Source organism: Pseudophryne corroboree, chromosome 2 (genome assembly GCF_028390025.1).
Source record: "Pseudophryne corroboree isolate aPseCor3 chromosome 2, aPseCor3.hap2, whole genome shotgun sequence".
NCBI lineage: Eukaryota > Metazoa > Chordata > Amphibia > Anura > Myobatrachidae > Pseudophryne > Pseudophryne corroboree.
In genome coordinates, this window is record NC_086445.1 from 178504149 (window position 1) to 178527301 (window position 23153).

General features: G+C 42.5%; 1 protein-coding gene and 1 long non-coding RNA gene across 2 annotated transcripts in view; one reads left to right on the plus strand and one right to left on the minus strand.

Moving 5' to 3' along the window:
* LOC135006786 (uncharacterized) overlaps window positions 1-8471 on the plus strand; it is a 72474-nt gene extending 64003 nt beyond the window's left edge. Inside the window, exons 4-6 of the long non-coding RNA XR_010206911.1 lie at window positions 2934-3402; window positions 3617-3769; window positions 7934-8471. This is a non-coding gene — a long non-coding RNA (uncharacterized LOC135006786). The remainder of the gene's footprint in view (window positions 1-2933; window positions 3403-3616; window positions 3770-7933) is intronic.
* Window positions 4784-22541, minus strand: LOC135006770 (keratin, type II cytoskeletal cochleal-like). The gene is made up of 9 exons (XM_063952057.1): window positions 22139-22541; window positions 19277-19485; window positions 18063-18123; window positions 17127-17222; window positions 14041-14205; window positions 9897-10022; window positions 9540-9760; window positions 8492-8526; window positions 4784-8108 (listed from the first exon to the last, which is right to left on the minus strand). Exons 1-9 carry the CDS (start codon window positions 22490-22492, stop codon window positions 7987-7989), a joined length of 1389 nt encoding a protein of 462 aa, XP_063808127.1. The 5' UTR covers window positions 22493-22541; the 3' UTR covers window positions 4784-7986.
* Between the last annotated feature and the right edge of the window lie 612 nt (window positions 22542-23153).

A 23153-nucleotide genomic window follows, 5' to 3' on the forward strand; every position in this document is an offset into this window, starting at 1 on the left:
TGTTTCGCCCACAGCGCATTGTCCTCAACCACCACGATTGGCCACCTAAGTGCAAACTGCTGTAGCGCTGGCCGCTGTATACATTACAGCAAGCAGTGCTGGGCAGTAAGTCTCCCTTGTGCTCTGTGAGGTGTAATCTGAATAATGAGCACTACCGTGTGGTGTAATGTTTATAACAGACACTACTGCATGGTGTAATGTGACTAACAGACACTACTGTGTGGTGTACTGTGCATTAGTACTATTCTGTGGCCGCACCCCTATATTAAATATGTCAAAAATATGTGGAAGAGGGCACCAATTCTATTTCTGGCACAGGGCACCAAAATGTCTAGTTACGGTCCATACTTTTTGGCTCCAGGTTAAGAGGCATACAGAAACCCATTTGGTGACTTATATCCCATTCACCCCTGAGTGGGCAGTGTTGGGAATCCTCCTTGATGGCAATGTACTGTATGTCTAGAGGTTGTAGGACGTTACTGCTGGCTATTAGTACTGTGGCCAAGAACACCATCCTCCAAACCAGGATACATGGCCGGATAAAGGAAAGGGAAACAGGGGCGATCATCCCGGGGCCCTCCCACACAGCAGTTTTTAACTGTAGTTTTACTCCTCCGGCAGCTGAGTTGTGCCACTTCCGACGAGGTCATCAGAGGTCGTTCAGTGAGTCTCATGGGTTGGTGAGGGGAATTCCCACAAGACAATGGTGTTCTGGCACTGGTCTTACCTTGGCTGGTGCTCCGTGGACAGCATGTGTGCTGCTCCTGCTCCGTGGACGGTCTGTGTGTGGCTACTACTCCAGGGGGGGTGTCCAAGGGGTGGTAGTGGAGTGTTTATAAGCAATTTTACTGGGGGGACCAGGGCCGGTTCTAGCCCTTGTGGCACCTGGGCAAAAATAGGGGCATGGCTTCATACAGGGGCGTGGTCAGTTATGCTCCCTGTAGAGTTGTGCCCCCATTTGTGCAACTCTACAGGGGGTAGAGTTGTGCCCCCATTAGAGTAGCGCCGCTTACAAAAAAATAAAAATAATTAATACTTACTATCCCCGCTACTGATTCCAGACCGCTGCTGACCTCCGCCGGCATCGCTCCTCGGATCTATGGGAGAGATGCCATGACGTCTCTCCCATAGCACAGCATAGACACTAGAGATCAATTATGACCCCTAGCGTCTATGTGCCAGTCCCACAATGCTGTGCGGTGCGCGATGACGTCATAGCGCACTGCACAGCAAAGGTCCTCTCCACGAAGGGAAACTAGACGGGTAGCATCTAGTTTCCTTCACAGCACCAGGGGGCACTGACCAATAGTAGCGGATCTTGCCATGCGGCGGCGCCCTCCGGATGGTGGCACCCCGGGCAAAAATCTTGTGTGCCCATAGCAAGATCTGCTACTGTTGGGGACCCCCACAACTTTGTTGCCCCTGGGCCCCCACCAGCCTTAATCTGGCCCTGCCTGGAAACACTCTTCTCCCCCTGCAATTCATTTTTATAGAAACATTTTTTTTGTATGGAGTGGATTGATACTTTATTTAACAGAAACAAGAACCAAAGTATTCTTTTAAGTCTGGGAAAATTTTACAGACACTCTTCCCCTATGTCTTTGTTCCCCTCTTCACCGCTCATTTAAAATTACTACTGGATATGCTCTTCAGTTCCTGGAAGGGGGCTCTCCCAATACTATCTAAATTTTAATAGGATGGTATTCTTGGCTGGATACAGACTTCTTACTATTTATTTAATTTTACTTTGTCCTGCTGTGTAAATTTCTGTATACTGTTTATTCTATATCAAGCACAGCGGTTTGTACAGTCTTGTAACTCATATTGCATATGTGCTTAACGCAATTGTTTTGTCTGCTCTGCTTTGTGGTGTAATATATAGAAAGGGCACTACTGTGTGGTCTAATGTGAATAAAGAGTAATATGGTGTGGTGTAATGTGAATAAGGGGCACTACTGTGAGGAGTAACATGGTACTACTGCATACTTGCCTACCTGACCCTCTCCATGAGGGAGAAAATGCTCTGTTCCTGGACTTTCCTGGTAATGTATGATTGCCATCACCTGTGGTGAGCTAGTTAATTGATAAGAAAGGTGTTTCACCACAGGTGATGGCAATCATACATTACCAGGAAAGTCCAGGAACAGAGCATTTTCTCCCTCATGGAGAGGGTCAGGTAGGCAAGTATGTACTACTGTGTGATGTAACGTGAATAAGAGACACTATTGCATGATATAATGTGAATAAAGTTGCAGTACTGTGTGGCATAATTTCAACTGGAGGTATTATTGTGCGGCCATGCCCCTTTCCAGCAAGAACACGCCCCATTTTGGGTTGCGCACCGAATGTGCACACTGTTCCTATTTAAAATATAGGGGGTAGGAGCACCAAAATGAGGACTGCTATGGGTGAGGGGTGATGGTGCTGGAAAAGGAGTACAGGGTTAGAGGTGGAACTAGCATCTGTGCTAGGCAAAATCTTGCCTAGGGCATCGTATTGGTTAGGGCCGGCTCTACCGGTGTGTGTACTTTATCATGGAGCAGGAAACCTGGATATAAACAGTAGGCATTTAAGTAAATGGTTGGGTTTATAAAGAAGAGTCACAGAGAGCAAAGTTGGCTACTATTATACTTGCACTACGTGCACAGAACTAACGGGTCTATTTACTAAGCCTTAGATGGAGATAAAGTGAACGGAGATAAAGTACCAGCCAACCAGCTCCTAACTGTCATTTTTCAAACCTAGCCTGTAACATGGTAGTTAGGAGCTCATTGGCTGATACTTTATCTCCGTCCACTTTATCTCCTTTCAAGGCTTAGTAAATAAACCCCTTAAGGCCTTTGCCTGCATTTTAAAAAAATGCATTTGAAGGATGTCATTTCAAGAATGCAGTTATAACTGGAGTTGAAATCCTATCTCTCCTTTCTTCACAGATAATAACCAATTTCACGTTTATATATCTGCATTTCTCATCTCTATCTGGCTACACTTTTCACACCCAAAGAAAGTTTGTCTGCTACTGTGATCCTGTCTGCAATGCAACAACCCCTCTGCTAATTAGATTGCTGAACATATTGAGGATCACACCTAACCCTGTGCCAACTGATACAGTATAATATGTAATACTTAATACCATAATTGACAGGGGCTGCAGTCAGAACCTTGGCCTGCATTTGTTAAGAATACATTTGAAGTATGTCATTTCAAGGGTACAATTCATTATCGGAGTTTGAACTGGATTTGGATATTGGACTACTCTAGATTCTAAAATGAAACAATTTTACAAAGACTGCAGCTCAGGATCATTATGTGGCCTCTCTACAACCATGAGAACTCCAGGATCAGGCCTACCACCCCTCCGGCTGAGAACATCAGGTGCTGCCCCCGTGCCTACCACTCAAGGTGAGCAAGGAACTGTGGGGGGAGAGCACCAGGTCCAAGCTCTGCAGAGACATTTCCATTGAACTTTAGCGTGCCCCCCACATTCTCATACCCACCTGTACTGCTCCCATGAGCCAGGACATTTATAATTTTATCAAAATAATGTTAACCCAATTTTCCTTCTTCCATTGGCTATTTACATTTTTGTTTATACCATGCGTTTTTTTTTTTACAGTCTTTTTCCGTCCGACTGTGTGCTATTCCTGTAATGTGTACCTCCACTGATTGCACACCCTGCCAACGGCAACCTACGCAGTGCGCCCCAGATGGATGCCTTGGATGGGTCCTTCGCGGACAGGATGTACTTCATGTGGATCTTTCTGTACAGGTTATATCATACTACACACAAGTGTCAGTTTTCCCATATATGCATTGGACCCTTGTATGGCTCACCTCCCACAGTGTAACCGTTGTAGTGCTCCCAACATGGCTGCCTCATCTGCTACGCTTGTGAATGGGATGAAAAAAACATGGACCTGACTGTTTTGTCGGACCCTATTCTGAGCATTGGGATGCTGCAATCACCCCATTTTGTGTCATCTCTTCTAGGGGTAGACTATTACACCTAGCGTAATCCTACACAGTGCGCCCAAGATGGCTGCCTCACTTGGTACCTGTGAGGGTGGTACACACAACCCATGGAAGTTATTACACAAAATACCTACACCAATCCTGCATTGTGCTTACTGTGTGGTGTTGTTGTTGTTGTTGTTGTTGTTGTTGTTATTATTATAAAGGGTTGATGTATTGTTAGTTGTAATGGGAGAGAAGTGGTATCAGCGCACGTTATGTGCGCTGATATCGCTTCTTCCTCATGTATTAATACAGTGGTGTGTGCTACATGACAGGGGCGCTATGTCCAGCAAATTAGATGTTAATACATCTCGTCGGTGTAGCTTTCTGCTTCGCCTCGGTAAAGAGCAGAAGCAAGAAGTGCTATAGCAGCATGACATGTGTCACCATAATACATCTCCCCCTAAATCACCCGTATACCAAGTTGTACGCATATGAACTTTCTACAAGCCCTCAACACATCCTAACTTAACTTAGCCAACATGCAAACGCCCGGATACTACCTGGTTACAAGTGTATTCAGCCACAAGTAGAGCTGCAACTGGGATGCATACAACTTGTAATTGCCATCAGCTAAGGAGCATGCTCCGTACTAAGAATCACAGGATTCGTCCACAAAACAGACTTACACTCAACTCTGCATCGGCCTCATAGTGTTTGCTGCTTGTATATAACATGGTGCAGGAATATTGCAGTGTGCCACCTAACTAGCCCCCTCCATACAGGGATTGTTTCCTATCGGGCGCAAAGGAAATGGAGACAAACAAAGTAGCAAATACATTTTATTCCGTTTCATGTACTATAAAGTATATGGTATATTTATTGATACTCAGTATGTCAACATTCAGCATAATATCGACATGTTCAGAATGTTGACATTTAAAAAGTTGGCATTCACAATGTCGCCGTTGTCTTAATGTGGACAGTTACAATGTTGACAGTAGGATTTTCAATGTAAACCTAACCCTATGCCAACTACAGTCTAGTCCTAATCAGTCCTGAATTACAGCCAACCCCTTACCCTAAAATCGGATGACAACATCCACACCATGTCGGTATTATGCTGTCAACATTTTGGTTAACAAAGTGACTACATACTGTACTCTCACAGAGTGGTATGCCATTAGGACAGTCCACGCCATGGTTTCTATTGGAATAACATCTGAAAAGCTCACATGCATGTTTCTTTTACCATCACCTTACAGATATATGTTAACAATAGCATTACTGTCACCATGTGATGACCCATTACACATTGTACAGGTTATATACACAGCTACTTTGTCCTTTATGCAAATGAGCCTGCTTATTAATGTTTCTGCATGGTTTAATGTTATGTATTCATGAGGATGGTAAACACATTATTATTTTATGTCTTCATTAGGAACCATTTGCAAATACGTTGCGCTTTGTATTAATATTACTATTTATATAATATCAAAAATAACGGTAGAATCACGTATTGTTTGCAAATGAACATAAGTAGTTTATTACTGGCAGAGAAGATACAGATGTAGAAGGCAGATGCTGTTGATAAAGGTTGGGCTCTAGGTAAATATTCCTATGTCACAGACAGCGAAAAATATTCTTAATTGTAAAGAAATTAAACTACTGTTTATAACTGAGGGGTCTATTTACCAATAGGTGGCTGAAGTAATTAATTTCTATTGCGGCCTATCACAATGATAGAAAATCTGCTGCCGTAATTTACCAGTAAAGCTGTGCCAGGCAGAGGTGTAGTTAGGTGCCATGGTGCCCAGAGCAAGGGTAAGTTTCACCATCCCCTCCCCTGTAGTAAATTAGGGGCATATTTCATTTGAAAAGAAAAAATATTGAAAAATCCTGGTGACAAGCCGGTTCTAGACCTTGTGGAGCTCAGGGCGAAAATTTCCTTTGGGTGCTTCCCATGTTTAAAACAGGATCAGTGTGCGCCGAAGGCACACAACAAAAATATAAGGGAGTGGCTTAATGGGGAAGGGGCATGTAAACAAAATAGTACCAATTCAGATTACACAACACAGTATTGTCCGTTTTTCACATTACACCACACAGTAGTACGCCTAATACACTTTATGCCACACAGAAGAGCCCCTTATACACGTTACATAACACAGTAGAGCCGCCTTTAAATGTTATGACACAGTAGAGCCGTTTATACACGTTACTCCACAGTAGAGCCGCTTACATACGTTACACCATAGTATAGCTGCTTATACTCGTTACACCACAGTAAAGCTGCTTATAACTATTACACATTAGAGCCGCTTATACACATTACGTAACACCACAGTAGAGCCAATTACTCACATTATGCCACAGTAGACCCTCTTATACATCTTACTCTGCAGCTTCTAATGCAGAGAGAGGTGCTGCAGCAGCAGCTGGGGCAGAGGGAGGTGCTGCAGCATCAACGAAAGAGAGGTGCTGTAGCAGCTGGGGCAGAGAGGGGTGCTGCAACAGCCGGGGCAGAGAGAGGTGCTACAGCTGCCAAGGCAGAAAGAGGTGCTGCAGCAGCTGGGGCAGAGAGTGGTCTAGCAGGACAGAAGTAGCCCTGCTGCACAGCTATAAGCAGACAGTGAGACATATAAAGAGGGCAGCATAGCTCCAGCATGTGCCGACTATCAATGCCTCCTGCTGTCGCCTCTGGCCTGCCTTGTTCCCTACCTCGTCTCTGAATCAGTGTGCTCCTTCTCCTGCTCTGCGGCTGCCTGTACAGTGTGCCCTCTATCTTTTCTGGCGCCCGGAGCTTGCGCTCCACCGGAGCCACCCTAGCTACACCCCTGGTGCCAGGGTAGCTGAGTGATGTTCTGCTGAGTGAAATTATGGCCTGAGAAGGCCAGTGCGGAGCCAAGGCTGATGCATGCGCAGACTTGGTCATCCAATGCCACTTTTGTGGAAACTTGAGAAGAAAATGAAAATAATGTTAAAAAATATATATCAAAATGTCTAAAATGCTTCATTTAAGTAATAAAGCATTTTGTTCTAGTAATAATACCCTGCTATCACCATCCTGAGATGGGTGGTGATACATGTAGTGCGAAAAACCTTTGTAAATATGTTTTGTCATGCTTTGCTTCTCCGGAGGAAGCCAGAAGACTATCACTAGAAGAAAGATTATCTGTGACTTAATGCTGTTTATTTATTATTTATTAACAGTTTCTTATATAGCGCAGCATATTCTGTTACGCTTTACAATTGAATGTTTAATATATATTCTCATAATGATGTTAAAGTTTACCTGTCGCCTCTGCACAGCGGAGCAGCCATTTTCTAAAGTGAATGTAGCCTTTACCCCTTGCCCAGTGATGTCATTTATCACCAGTGTGCTGATAGGCTGAGTATTGGTCAGCACATACTGCAAAATGGCAGCACTGAAAGAATGCAACTAATAGAACAACTTCAAGCTATAGCTATGGGCCTACTTCAGGAAAGCAGACAGATCTCCTGCACCCTGCCCGCACCCTAGTAAAGCGGACAGGATGAAGAGATAATCGCCGGCCTTCCCATGTCCGTGGGGAGGAGCTAAAATGATGCAAATCATGTTATTTTAGCCCCATCCCCTTCCCACTGACCTGCGAATTGCAACGTTTTCCCAAGATAGAGAAGGGCTTTGATGATGTCAGAACCCAGCCCACCTCCCCCCCAAAGAAGTTCCCTGCAGCGTCTCCTCTCCGGCTTTCTCCCGGAGAGGAGAAATGTAAAGCAGGTAAGTGTGGTTTTATGTTCTTATTTCCAGTGTCTCAAATGGGTGTGGAGAAACCAGAAGGAATTAGTGTCTCTAGAAGTAGCAAGATTCGGGTGGTCTGTGGGTGGTTTGGGACAATTTTCACATTCAATAAATGAAAGTGGCATAAACTATTACTTTTAGTATAATCTGGAAAGTACCCAATTATTCCTGATTACTCCTTTCTTTATATAGGTTTCATAAGCTGTGATTGGCATCTGCAAAACTAAAGAACAGCCACATCTGCCTTAATAGCCATGGCCATATCCGGAGCTGTATTTTCCTGAGGATAAACTGCCGCTGCTAAATCCGCTTTTGTGGTGATGTCCGTTTCCTCCGTGTGCTCCTCCGCTGCTGGAGTGTAGGACAGCTTAATAAGGAAGCAGAAGGTATAACATTAACAATCATAGATACACTCTAGATCAAGTATTTTTGGGAATGTTTAACTGCTCATGTTTACAATACTCATTTCCAAAACATTATACATGTGATATATAGTCCACTATAATATTTATGCTGTAAACATAAATGTTTTGCTTGTTTCTCTCTATATGAGAACACTGGAGCATGAGTAATAACAATAGTGCTTCTTTATTCAGCGATTACACACTACCCACACTCTACACATTGGTCTACACCCACTTCCCAGCATTCCCCATGGTCATAAGGACCGTCACTGAAGGCTTTCATAAGGTAAGGTAAGGGAGTGTCTGCAAATATCTAATGCAATAACATCACAATAAATGTACTTACAGATGCTGACAGAGTCATTACCGCCTCCAGTGATCCTGAAATATAAAGAATGTACTTGTAAAACAAAAATAAAAAACATAAACATAAACTACTTACACGCATACATTAATAATTCCAATAAAAAAATATTGCACTACAAGTATTGCTTAGTAACCATTAATACTGTTTAATTTGATCGTCTGCATGGTGTCTACATAAGATATTTTTACAAATGTGACACAAATCAATGGGGGTAATTCCAAGTTGATCGCAGCATCAAATTTTTTAGCAGTTGGGAAAAACCATGTGCACTGCAGGGGAGGCAGATATAACATGTGCAGAGAGAGTTAGATTTGGGTGGGGTGTGTTCAATCTGCAATCTAATTTGCAGTGTAAAAATAAAGCAGCCAGTATTTACCCTGCACAGAAATAAAATAACCCACCCAAATCTAACTCTCTCTGCAAATGTTATATCTGCCACACCTGCAGTGCACATGGTTTTGCCCAATTGCTAACTTTCTTACTGCTGCGATCAACTCAGAATTACCCCCAATGTTCAATCCAAATATTCAGTCCATGCAAAACTGTGCGCAAAAAGTACAACAAGAATAGATGAACACTGCATTTTAGTTTTAGCTCCAATATACTGTATGTCTAGTTGCTAGGGTCATATGGCAAATCTTTCAGGTGTGTTCCTAGCTTTGGCCTTTGGGTCTAATTCAGAGCTGATCGCTGCAACGGCAGTAATCGCAGCCTGAAGCCCACTGTCTTGTGAGCATGCTCAGCAGCCACCTGTGGTGATCTGGTGTGATTACCTCTGTCTGTCTGACATCACATGCAGCTGCTGCAACCCAAAACATGGCGGGCAGCAGCCTGCCACCACAACTATGCAGCTTTCGCACCTCTGCGCAGGGGGAGAAATAGGGGGTAGGGCTTGACATGCGGGGTGACCTAGCCCTGTGCTGGGCGTCCCCCCGCATGTCAGAGATTTTGATCGCAGATGTGCTATTTTTAGCACATCTACGATCAGCTCTGAATCACCCCCTTTGTATGCTGAGTAGATTCGTACCTGCATTCCTCTCCTTCTAGCAGTTTCCTGTAGGTGGCGATCTCTATGTCCAAGGCAAGTTTGACATTCATTAACTCCTGGTATTCTCTCATTTGGCGAGCCATGTCCTGCTTGGCCTTCTGCAGTGCTTCCTCCAGCTCAGTCAGCTTGTTCTTGGCGTCTCTGACAGCCGCCTCTCCACGCTCTTCAGCTTCTGATATGGCAGCTTCCAATTTAGCCCGCTGGAAAACAACAACATAGAAATGAATAAATAAATAATAGGTGAATGAATGAGAAAATATAAATTTATAGTCATACCTATTAAAACTAATACTACACAGTATTAACTTGCTTGCTATCCTAGAGCACTGCAATTACCTGGTCTTTCACGTTATCAATTTCTGCTTTAAGCCTCTGAATGGCACGATTAAGTTCAGCAATTTCCTGCTTGGTGTTACGGAGATCATCGCCATGTCTGCCAGCAGTCATACGCAGCTCCTCGTACTGCACAGAAGGAACATAGCATCATTATATCATGTACTGAGCCTACTATTAGTAATACAAAGGTGCTGATGAAGACCAGTTATCAAAGTGAAGTGCACACAAAAACAGTGTCGTTTTGCCAATGGGGGTCATTCCGAGTTGATCCCTCACTAGCAGTTTTTAGCAGCCGTGCAAACGCTATGCTACCGCTCACTGGGAGTGTATTTTAGCTTAGCAGAAGTGCAAAAGGTTGGATCGCAGAGCGCCTGCAAATAAATTTTGTGTAGTTTCAGAGTAGCTCAAAACCTACTCAGCGCTTGTGATCACTTCAGACTATTCAGTTCCGGATTTGACGTTACACACCCGGCCAGCGTTCGCCCAGCCACACCTGCGTTTTCCCTGGCACACCTGCATTTTTCTGAACACTCCCTGAAAATGGTCAGTTGCCACCCAGAAACGCCCACTACATGTCAATCACTCTGCGGCAACCAGTGCGACTGAAATGCATCACTAGACCCTGTGCAAAACTGCATCGTTCGTTGTGCCTGTACATCATGTGTGCGCATTGCGCCGCATACGCATGAGCAGAACTGCTGATTTTTAGCCTGATCGCTGTGCTGCGAACAAATGCAGCTAGCGATCAACTCGGAATGACCACCCATATGCGGAGTTCAAACTACAATATAATCAAGATGCATTACAATAAGCAACAACAGCATTTGTGTCAGTTGTATGCTGAGTACACATCACAGACGCTTACTACACACTTGCTACCATGTTATAAAGTATTTCATTTATGTTATTAGTGGGCACTATTTGAGTTGCTAAAACCTTAGTGTCCTAGAGTGGAGTAAGGGGAGCATTCACAAACAGCAAATCACATGCAGAGCCTAAGTGCCGGCCACTGTCATCATCCTCACATGAAAAAAAAAGTGCTTACTCAGGCGTATTTCCATCTCTTTCCAGGTGGTGGCCGCTAAGACAAGTGTAATGGCAGAAATCTGCATGAGCATATATCTTTGCACACTGAGCCTGATTCAGATGTGGTTGGAGTAGCTAGATCTGCTGCTTACATGGAAGCTACAGTGGTATCACTAATATGGTAATGCAGCAGGAGGCGTCATACCACCTGCTGCATTACTCATCCGAGCTGCATCCTAGGACGCAGCATCTGATCATCTGTAACACCATCGGTCACTGCGTGACCCATTTCTACCGCATATACAACAAAGAGTCCAGGAAATTGACGTCATTCTACAGAGATAGTGGCCTCATCCCTCCCCCACAATGGTGGTGACATATTTGGGAAATGGAGACTGTTGCCGCCCCTCCCCGCCCCCAAACGTCAGCAGACTGTCAATTATTGACATTCTGCAGCAGATTTGTGTCTGACGTCACAGACCCATACTGCACATGCACAGAACGGGTCTTGTGCATGTTCAAAGCATTGAATATCGGCAATTTGCGCTATGCGCCGCACATCTATAAGGACCTCAATCAGGCCTGAGAAATTTCATGGAAAGTCACAACATGAAAAATTATGTAATACTCTCTCTGCATGTGCCCCAAAGTGTTTAGTAAATTATCATTGCCAAATATTGGGGGTCATTCCGAGTTGTTCGCTCGTTGCCGATTTTCGCTATATTGCGATTAGTCGCTTACTGCGCATGCGCAAGGTTCACGGAGCGCATGCGCTTAGTTATTTTACACAAAAGTTAGGTATTTTACTCACGGCATAACGAGGATTTTTCATCGTTCTGGTGATCGTACTGTGATTGACAGGAAGTGGGTGTTTCTGGGCGGAAACTGGCCGTTTTCTGGGCGTGTGTGAAAAAACGCTGGCGTTTCTGGGAAAAACGCGGGAGTGTCTGAAGAAACGGGGGAGTGTCTGGGAGAACGCTGGGTGTGTTTGTGACGTCAAACCAGGAACGAAACTGACTGAACTGATCGCAATGGCTGAGTAAGTCTGGAGCTACTCAGAAACTGCTAAGAAATTTCTATTCGCAATTCTGCGAATCTTTCGTTCGCACTTCTGCTAAGCTAAGATACACTCCCAGAGGGCGGCGGCTTAGCGTGTGCAATGCTGCTAAAAGCAGCTAGCGAGCGAACAACTCGGAATGAGGGCCATTAAGTCTATATTTATACATGAGCTAAGGGTCCCACCGGCACTGCTGGGCAGACCAGCTGCTTGTTTACCCTGGCACTTGTTTACCTGACCATGGGATTCAACCGACCAGTGAGAAGCTGCCAGTATGACCTTTGACATCACATGCAGCAGGAAGGATGGCTGGAGACGAGGAGAGTAGTACTACAGCAGAATATAATGGCAGCCATGCTGTGCAGCTTTTGGGAGGAGGCTGTGGGACTATGGGAGAGATGCGGGCAGCACACAGTGGCTCCATGCCAGGGCTGCCTCAGTGGGTGCAGGAGACACATTCAGCAGCACCATGGTAGGGGCCAGACTGTGTGTCTCTCCCCCTGCCACCTCCTGCACTCCCCTGTTACCCTCTGCTACACTTTGGGGGACATGTACTAAGCAGTGATAAAAGTGGAGAAGTGAGCCAGTGGAGAAGTTGCCCGTGGCAACCAATCAGCATTGATATAACATTTATAATTTGCATATTATAAAATTATACAGAGCAGCTCACTTCTCCACTTTTATCACTGCTTAGTACATATCCCCCTTTGTCACAAACTGCCTTTCCCAGCCACCCACTCCATTACTCTGTCTCCCTCTGCCTCTTCCTGTCACTCTCGGCCTCCCCCTGTTATTCATTGCCTTCTCCTGTCACTAATTGCCTCCCTTGTCATCTTCTGCCTTCCCTGTCATCCACTGCCTCCTCCTGTCATGAACTGCATCCTCCTTTCATCCACAACTAATTGTAAGCTTCTTCCCGTCACCCACTGCCTCCCTTATTACCCTTTGCCTTCCTCTGTTATCCTCTGCCACTTCCTGACACCCTCTGCTCTCCCTCTGCCTACTCCTATTGCCCTCTATCTCTCCATACTGATGCCCTCTGCACCCTGTCACCCTCTGCCTCTCCGTCCCCCACTCCATCTCTCTGTCTCCCTCTGCCTCCTACTATCAACCTCTGCTTCTTCTTGTTACCCTTTGCACCCCCTGTTACCCCCTGCCTCTTCTTGTCACCAACTGCCTCCCCCTGTCATTCAGTTCCTTCTTCTGTCACTAATTGCCTCCCTTGTCATCCTTTGCCTCCCCGTCATCCAGTGCCTCCTCCTGTATTGAAATACATTCTCCTTTCATCTATGACTAATTGTAAGCTTCTTCCCGTCACCTTCCTACTCCAGTGTTACCCACTACCTCCCTTATTACTCTCTGCCTCCCTGTTACCCACTGCCTTCCACTGTCACATATTGCCTCCCCTTGACCACCTGCTTCTCCCTGTCACCCTATGACTCTCCCTGTCACCTTCTAGCTCTCCCTGGCATCCTATGTCTCTTCCTCGTCACCCTCTGTCTTCCCTGTCACCCTCTGCCTCTACCTATCACTTCTGCCTCTCCCTGTCACTCTCATCCTCTCCCTGCCACCCTCTACCTACTCCTGTCATCCACTGCCTCCCCTGTCACCCTCTGACTCCCCTTGTAACCCACTGCCTCCCCATTCACCTGAAAAACTGTGAATCTCCCAGGCATTCCTGGAGAGTAAGCAAGTAAGGCCAAGGGGTATTGACTGATCTGCCCCCTAGGCTAGTATTTTCCAACTCCAGTCCTCTGGGACCCCAACAGTGCATGTTTTTCATACTCCATGCTTCAGCACATGTACATATATTCATTACTGAGACATTTTAACAGTTTCACAGGTGGTATTACTTACTACTCTTGTGATTCTGTGAGGAAACCTGACAAACATGCACTGTTAGGGTTCCCTGAGGACTGGAGTTGGGAAACACTCTCCTAGATCCGGCACACTGAGCAGTGACTCAGCTCTCACACCCCTAGTTACATCCCTGCACAGGAAAATCATCAAACTGACCAGACATAAATTACTACATAGAGCATAACCTTGCAGTAGGCTCACCCTGGTTTGGTATGATGACTCAGCCTCTACTCTGCTCTTATTAGCAATCTCTTCATAATGACCTTTAACTTCTGTGATGATGCTGTTTAAGTCCAGGTCTCGGCTGTTGTCCATAGACACAACCACTGAGGTATCTGAGATCTGATCCTGGAGCTGAGCAATTTCCTGTAAAGTAAGAGTGCTACAATCATCTACACCCAGTTATTGTGATAAATTTACTTTTGTTTAATTAAATTACGTTCAAAACATATATTTGAAACAATATGGATAATCTAAAGTTTTAAAGGTTAATTTGCAAAAACAAAGTGAAGATGAAATAAACGTCATGATATGTTGTGTAATAAATGCAGCACAGTGTGGTCTACTGTAAAACTACAAGAGAAGAGAGAAAAAGAATGTCTCTTTGTTTGCGCACAAGAGAAATAATTAAAAATTAACTTTTATTATATTCATTAAGAGTGTCCAAACATGAAATTAAGACAGTAAAATATGACAAAAATACACTTATTGTGAATAAAGTGCTCAATAAAGTGGAATTTAAAACCAAGGCTCGCTACCTGTGTTTGTATCTTTATTTATCAAATAATTTAAATATATTGCTGCAGATCAGAGTCCAAATAACAGTATCTGTTTGAACCGTTAATTATGGAAGAAGAGAGTATTATCAGCCATCAGCTATACATTCCATAATCACCCCAAGATTGGTTATTCAATATTCCACATACAGTGTATCAGTAAATATTGTAATCTACCTGGTGATTAGAATAGAAGCTATTTGGGTAATTATCTTATTAGTTCTCAGAGATGGCTTCTGATACTGCAGTACTATATGCTCTATACTTCTTATTAATAAATACTGAATAGTTATCTCAAAATAGTATTATACCGAGCTTGTTCATGTATATAAAACATCACATCAACATAGTCACTGAATGGGTGTGGTTTGGACGTTCCACAGTAACTAGGTCGACAATGTCTAGGTCGACCACTATTTGTCGACAGTAACTAGGTCGACAGGGTGTCTAGGTCAACAGGGTCTTTAGGTCGACATGTTCTAGGTCGACAGGTCAAAAGGTTGACATGATTTTTAATGTTATTTTGGTGCCGTTTTCTTCGTAGAGTGACCGGGAACCCCAATTAGTGCACCGCGTTCCCTCGCATGGCGAGCTTCGCTCGCCATGCTTCGGGCATGGTGCCTTCGCTCCGCTACCGCTTCGCTCGGCATAGATTACCGTGCCAATCGTAGTCCATGTGGATCATTAAGTATAAAAAGGTTTAAAAAAAGAAAAAAAATTGAAAAACTCATGTCGACCTTTTGACCTGTCGACCTACAGCATGTCGACCTAAAGACCCTGTCGACCTAGACACCCTGTCGACCTAGTTACTGTCGACCAATAGTGGTCGACCTAGTTACTGTTGACTTAGAGACCAGATCCCCACTGAATAGTTACCTCAAAATAGTATTATACCAAGCTCGTTCATGTATATAAAACATCACATGAACATAGTCACTGAATGAACACACTTATTGTGCTATCTGTAATGATTGATCCTTTATAGGTTCTTTAATATGTTGTTAGTTCAGCAGTGGCTATAGTGATTGCAAATTGATAAAGTTGTAGTTATTAGAGTCACTGAATATATTTATTGCAATTCAATTCTCATGAACTCACTGAGCTACTATAAATTGAATTTATTGCTCTTGGCTACAACTATTATATGGAGTAAGTGAAAATGTGTGCTATCTGCTATCTGTAGCAATGAATCATTTGCAGCTCTTTAATGCATCATCTTCTCAGCAATCACCATACATATTGCAGATAGAGCAGCAGCCTTGTACGTTCTCTAGCTGCTATTGGCAGTATATCTGCCAAATAGTATTATACTGAATTCATTCATATAAGTAGATTATTAATATTAAGAGTTTGTACTTTCTGTAATGATTGAGCCTTCATATGCTCCTTAATATGTCTTCTGTTCTGTGATAGATATATTTTCTACAAGTAAATAAAATTGTAGCTGTTTGGATGGATTCCCAGAGTGCACAAACTGCAGCTGCTACAAATAGATACAAATGTAGCTGTTAGATATATTCACTGAGCACACACACTACAACTGCTACGAGTGGAGACAAATGTAGCTACTACTGTAGGTGAATTCACTGAGTACAAACACTGCAGCTGGGTTTACAAGTACTCATTAGGCTGCTTAAAAATTAGATTTCTTCCTTCCAGCCTACAGCTATTGTATAACGCAAAAGAGTGTTTGATGTTTTTATCCACTTAGAAAAATCAAGGTTCGGTATCAGTTACTGTAGATATTGAATATGGGGCCTATATATTTTTGCACTACTTGCATTTCAGTCCTTCAAAAATTGCCGTTTTCAGAGCATTTTTCTTTTTTTTTTTATATTGAGGAAATTTAACATAAAATGATCCTTCTACCTTCATTTGCATAGACTGTCCTCATAACTTTCAAAGAGTGTTGTGAAAAACGCCCTATTTAGAATTCTCTGAAAAACTTAAGGGGTCATTCAGATCTGATCGCTGGGCTGCGTTTTTTGTTTCCCTGTGATCAGATAGTCGCTGCCCACAGGGGAGGGAGAAATCGCTGTGCAAGGGTGCGATCGCTTTGTTAGCAGAGCAGCAATCAGATCTGAATGACCCCCTTAGTCTGGTAATCTATGGATGGCTTTAGCCATTGTAGCCTATGGGTTGCTCTTACCTTTTTGGCCACCTTTCAGCTGGAGAGGGATTGTCAGATCCCTCCCCAACAGCCTATATAGGCCATGCATTTGCAGTAAGTAAGACGGGTCCAAACCTGGTAGTAAATTTATAGTGTAGGCTATCACTTTACTGTCCACTATTCACTGGGACAGGTTTTTATCGGAGCCACTCTATGGCAAGAGGATTTTTGGCAATAAAGATAACTTCTTATCCCTGTAAAATGCATCAGTAAGACATTATGGTTCATGGGCTCCACTGCCACCAATGATAAATAAGTCCTATAAGCGTGTTTACCTTTCTGCGCAGATACAAAATAAACATATGATCTGAATATAAAAGGTGTACAACATAAGCACATACCACATCAAACAGGGTGCGCAGGAAGTTGATTTCATCTGATATTGAGTCGACCTTAGCTTGTAGTTCAGCCTTATTCATAAATGCTTCATCAACGTCCTAAATACAGAAAAACTTATGTGGAAGCTTTATATGGTTGTGCAAATGTGAAAGTAAATTATGCAATGGGATGGAAGCAAAAGGCTAAATAAAGGTTTAGGAAATACGGAATATGTGAAATGTGAAAGAAAAGAAAACTGATGACGTAGATATTTGCAATCTAATCCCATAAATCACTTACAGTAGGAACAAGATAAAGCAGTGTACAATTGTGAAAACCAAGTTGAAACTGTTACATTTGAATAAGCAGAAATCCCTTGATATAGAATATTATTTCAGCTTTGAGTGATCTGAGCTACCCCATAATATGAGGATGCAGTGACAGCAGCTTAATAAGCATTGAGGCTGGGTCTCTTGGTCAATCTGAAACTCAGGCCCCAATTTATCAAACCTTGGAGAGTGATAAATTGCACGGTGATAAATTACTAACCAATCAGCTCCCAACTGTCCATTTTCAAACACAGCCTGTAACATGGCAGTTAGGAGCTGATTGGCTGATACGTTTTCACAGTGCAATTTATTACTCTCCAAAGCTTGCTAAATCTGGGTCTCAGAGTCTATGGGTTAAATGTATTAATTATCATACAGTACTGCAGGAATTTATTAATACAGTTATGACTGATATGTTATACTACTGTACCTCTGGCATGTTACTGCGCATTCACGGTCATCGGGCGCGTATGGACATTACTGGGGAAGGATATTGGATATCTGCTGCGGTATGCCTACAAATATCCAAGGGATGCTTACATCTGTGGGCGTCCCCCAAAATGGATTTCCCACAAAATGTGTTTAATAAATATGCCCTTAGATATGTGTGCATGTTTATATATCACTTACCTTCTTCAGGTTGACAAATTCATTTTCTGCAGCTGTGCGCCTGTTCACTTCCTCTTCATATCTGTTAGATTCAAATGTTGAAGTTAATTCATAAGAATTCAAATCACTAGGCGCAACATCTGCACTAACTTTTGCCACTACGGTACTTGTAGGTCTGTTTAAATAGTCTAACTTGCACTAGATAGATTCATGCTTCTTAATGATTGAAAAACTGAAGGCAGGTTATTCCTGATGTGGATTCAATTACAAGGTTGTGTGGTGGCTTTTGCCTGTTAAAGTTAGGGGTTTACTGGATTTCAGAGTCTATTAAGTTCAATGGGGCAGATGTAATAAGCCTGGAGAAGAGATAGAGAGAAGTGATAAAGCAGTGATAAGTGCAAGGTGATAACGCACCAGCCAATCAGCTCCTAACTTTCATTTTTCAAAAGTGTAATGATTGGCTGGTGCGTTATCACCTTGCACTTATCAATGCTTTATCACTTCTTTATCTCTTCTCCAGGCTTAATACATTTGCCCCATTGAGTGTTTGATAAGCTCAGGCCTTTTGCCTGGTGGAGCTTTCCCACTCTACCTCATTTGTGTGTTTGTTTGTTTGTTTGTTTGTTTGTTTGTTTGTTTGTTTTCATCAATTCTGTTGGCTATATTTGGCAGGGAAAAATGTCAGAAAAGCAGACCGGGTGCAATTTTATATATATATATATATATATATATATATATATATATTCACTGTTTGGGGTGAACTCACCTTCATGACTATATTGTGAGCAGCACCACCCTTATGGGGTCTGCAGCGCCAACTTGCTGGGATGGGTAGTCAAGTTTAGAAGGGAGAGATGGATTGCACTGCCTACAATGAATGTTTGAATGTGTCTGTTATTAGTTGTGCATTGCGTGGCTTTGCTTAGTTCTGCCCATCCTTTCTTTGCCACCATACAGACTTATGTATGTTAATGTCATGTAATATATAAAATATCTGGCCATTTTTGGCCAAACATATGTCTCCACATTTTCATTTTAGACATTAGTGTTAAGTCACAGTATGTGTTATTTTTTTATGTGACTGATACAGGAGACATCCTTCAACCGACAGGAGGATTAGATTGCTGTGACAAAATGTGTATCTAAGGTAATGTTAGAATATCAGTTTATACATTGTGACCGGACTAGCAATAGAAAGTGTTATCAAAGAGAATGTATTTTTTCTATATACTGACTTTTCCTTGAATTCTTCCACTGTTTCCTCCATAGCTCTTCTCTCTGCCTCTAGACGCGCTCTCTCACATGTGAGACTCTCCAGCTGTCTCCTGAGGTTGCTGATAAAAGCCTCAAAGAGAGGTTCACTCTGAGAACTGCCCATTTTCTGATCTTGTAAAAGAGACCATTTGGTTTCTAACATCTTATTTTGTTGTTCAAGGAATCGTACCTATATTAAAAATAAATAAATACAACTTTGAATACCTATATTTTTTTTATACGTTACTTTCTTTTACATATATAAAGAAATTAGGCTCCACTTATTGGGTATCTGCAGAATGGTAAATCTAGGGAAAGTCATACTGTATGTGTTAGATGATGATGACAGCAATCACACCTACAAAAATAATTGTGATGCCATACTACATTTACACCATATGTCTCTCTCTCCATATAAACATTATCTCATTCTACTTTTATTTATCAGTTGAGGAATCCATGTCTGCCAGTTATTCCAGAACTGTCTCTTTTATAAAAAAAACTTCCAGCCACATAGAGTATTTATGGGACCCCTACAGGCTTGGACTGGCTCACAGGGGTACAGGGGAAACCACCGGTGGGTCCTACTGTCTGGGGGCCCACCTCCTGCACTAAAGATCAGGTTCCAGACTGTGCACTTGAATTATACATTATACATATGTTACCTTATACTGTACTTTGGTGTATTTTCTACTGTGCATTGCTGTTATTAATCTGGCATATTATCATGCATGCTGCAGCTGAATTTACTGTATATATTTATGAAGTGGCCCAGATGCTGCACTCTCTAATGGTTAGTCAAACCAATGAGGTGGCAGGCCACACCCCTAACATTGGCCCCTAAAACTGCATTCCCCCAGTGGACCCTAAGTGCCCCAGTCTGACACTGAACCCCTATACATACAGATGTGTCCTTATACACGTACAGTATCCTCAAATCACATGAAATAGCCCAGCTTGATGCCAAGGGCTGTATGACTTAGCCGTGCCTGGCATCTCACCAGAGATTTTTTCAGAAACAAAGTGTCTTATTCCATCATTAATGTGACATTAGAATGGGTACCATAAATACTGGCAATGGCCTTATATAGGTCCAAGCTGACCATGGAGAGCAGATACAGTATTCTAGGGATACTTTTAGGGTAAGGCCATGTGTTTATTGCCCCTTTATCTCTACTGTAGGTCACGTGGGTTCCCTAGACCGTTTCTCACAGTTCCCATGGTAACATACATTTCTGATTATTTTAAGATTTATAATATTTGAACGTAAACAAGGGTAGGAACTGCAAAAGTGCAGAACTGCTGTGCAAATGCTTTTTATGTAGCAACACATCTTTTTCACAGTAATATCTACATAGTTATACAAATAAACAAGTAGACCGCCAATATATTCCTTCTTAAATGTGTTATTGTACACTAGTTATATATACAAAGTGTCAAATTTTACAAACTTCTTGTCGGGTTTGCGCTCAAAGTTTAAAGTGGTACAGTACTAATAATAAATGATAAACGCGAAGGGCGTTGAAATTAATCTGTTAGTGCTGCTTTAAGTTTAAACCTTGGGACTGAAACCTCCAAATATCACAGAAAATAAGATTTAATCTTGCTGGAAATAGATTATGTAAATAAGATAAAGGGAAGGAGAGGATGCATGTACAGGGGTATTATTTCGTGCCACCTCTTAGGACCCTACAATCAATAAGATATTTTGTACACTTCTTCCCTTTGCACTTCTATAGGAAAGTGCATTTGTAACAGAATGCTTCAAATAAATAAAAGCGGCACATGTAACAGTCTTGATATTCCCCTATTCATTGATTTATTGCATAAATAGAACTAAATGGAGCAATATTTTTTAGTGAACATTGTTAAAGTGTAGAGTCCCAAGTGGTAGTAGTTTGGAATGTGAGTGACATTTTACTGTTCCCTCTATGCATTTGAAAAGTTTCTTTAAACTGTTACACATACTCTACTGTACCACCAAACCATCCTGCTTTCAGTGGGTCAGGCCATATTTTGGAGTCCTGCCCCACCATCCTGTGACCTGGAAATATGTCCTACTCTGCTAGGGGTTGGGAGGTACTGCATGCTGCAAAAGAAAACATCTGCTGGAGGTGTGAACATTTCCCCACTCATACTAGGGGCTTAATACTTCCTCACTCCTGCTAGGGGCTTGGCCATGCTTACTATGATGTGGTTCCCCCCCCATCCCAATTTGCAAAGTGCCCAAGTCTTGGTATCTCCAGAAGACATTTCTAGAAAGTTGGCACCTCGGGCAGAAGGTGTAGAGGCAGGGTCCGTTGCATGGCATGTCTGTTCCATGACTGCGGGTGCACAGTGCAGAATCACCCTTATCTCAAGGTCCCATGTTCACCATACAGCCTTCACCCATTATACATATGTCATTGCACTGCAGAAGTGTAAGCAACACATGCATAAATTATGTAATGGTCAAAGTAATACTTAGAACAGAGACATTTGTGGTGTACTGTAAAGGGTAAATTTAGCCACATTTCCTTTGAAATACAAAGAGGCTTGGGTAGAAAACAAGATGGTGTAACACATTTTTCTTGATAAAAAGTACAATAAATGAAATCCTGCCCTTAAAAAATAATAATATAAAACCATATTCAAAGCTGTAAAACATGCAAATAACATTGCATAATCAAAGCTGCCACAGCTATATATTGAAACCCTCTACTAGCAATCAATACAACACTAAAGAGACTACAATCTGGTTGGTTGCTATGAGTTATAGAACTTTTTTCCTGCGCAACAGGTTTCATAATTGTTCCGATGGAGGCTGAGAATGGCATAGTTTATATCCAGTTTTCTTCACTTACCTTGTCAATAAAAGAGGCAAACTTGTTATTAAGACCTTTGATTTGATCTTTCTCATCAGTTCTCACTCTCTGGATGTTTGGGTCGATGGCCAGGTTGAGTGGTGCCAAGAGACTTTGGTTTACAGTAACAGAGGTGATTCCTGGAGAGGAAGCTGCTCCACCATATCCGTGGCTAGATCCTCCAAAACTGTGACCATATCCATGTCCAATTCTTGCTGGATGGAAACTCCCAGATGACATCTTGTGTCCACCTGAGACAACACTATACACACTTTTGCTACCAAAACTTGGGAACATCTTATGGCCAATGGATACTTTCTTTGTGTTGAAGGAGCTAGCACCATGTTTGTTCATAGTTGGTATGCAGGCTGAGGAGGAGCTGAAATTCCTGTGTCCAGAGCCAGCGCTGCTGTAGGTAGAATGGTGAGACTGATGGGACATGTTGCTTATGATCAGAGGAAAGATGGTCTGTACAGTAATTCTAGAGCTAAATGTGTAGTTAGTTCTTAGTAAAGTCCCTCTAAATAAACAGTAAAGGCATTATCCATTTATACTCTCATAGAACTGGGTTTGGTCCCTTTGATGTTTGACTAAGACCCCGTAATTGTCTCTTATGAGCTTGGATTTCTGACATTATACAGTGCAGTCCTCCTAGTTAAACAGATGCAAAGCATCAACACACCTACAGTTTTATTTAAGATGAAAAGCATTAAAAAGAAATCACTATAAAAATCTCTTTGAGCTTCCTTACCTCAATGCAATGTCACATAATAATAAAGTGGATAATTTAAAAAAGGGATTGAAGGCATTTAATCAGTTAGTAAAAAGTCTATATTTCATCTTATTAGGGGTCAGTTATGTACTGTACACAAAATATATTCAAAGACACATTTAAAGCATGCAGAAGAGTATGACCTGCTGGAAAACCTGCATTGCATATGTGTAGTCAGGGGCAGAACTACCAGTGGTGCAACAGGTGCACTGCACCTAGGCCCCTGGGGACAAAGGAGCCACT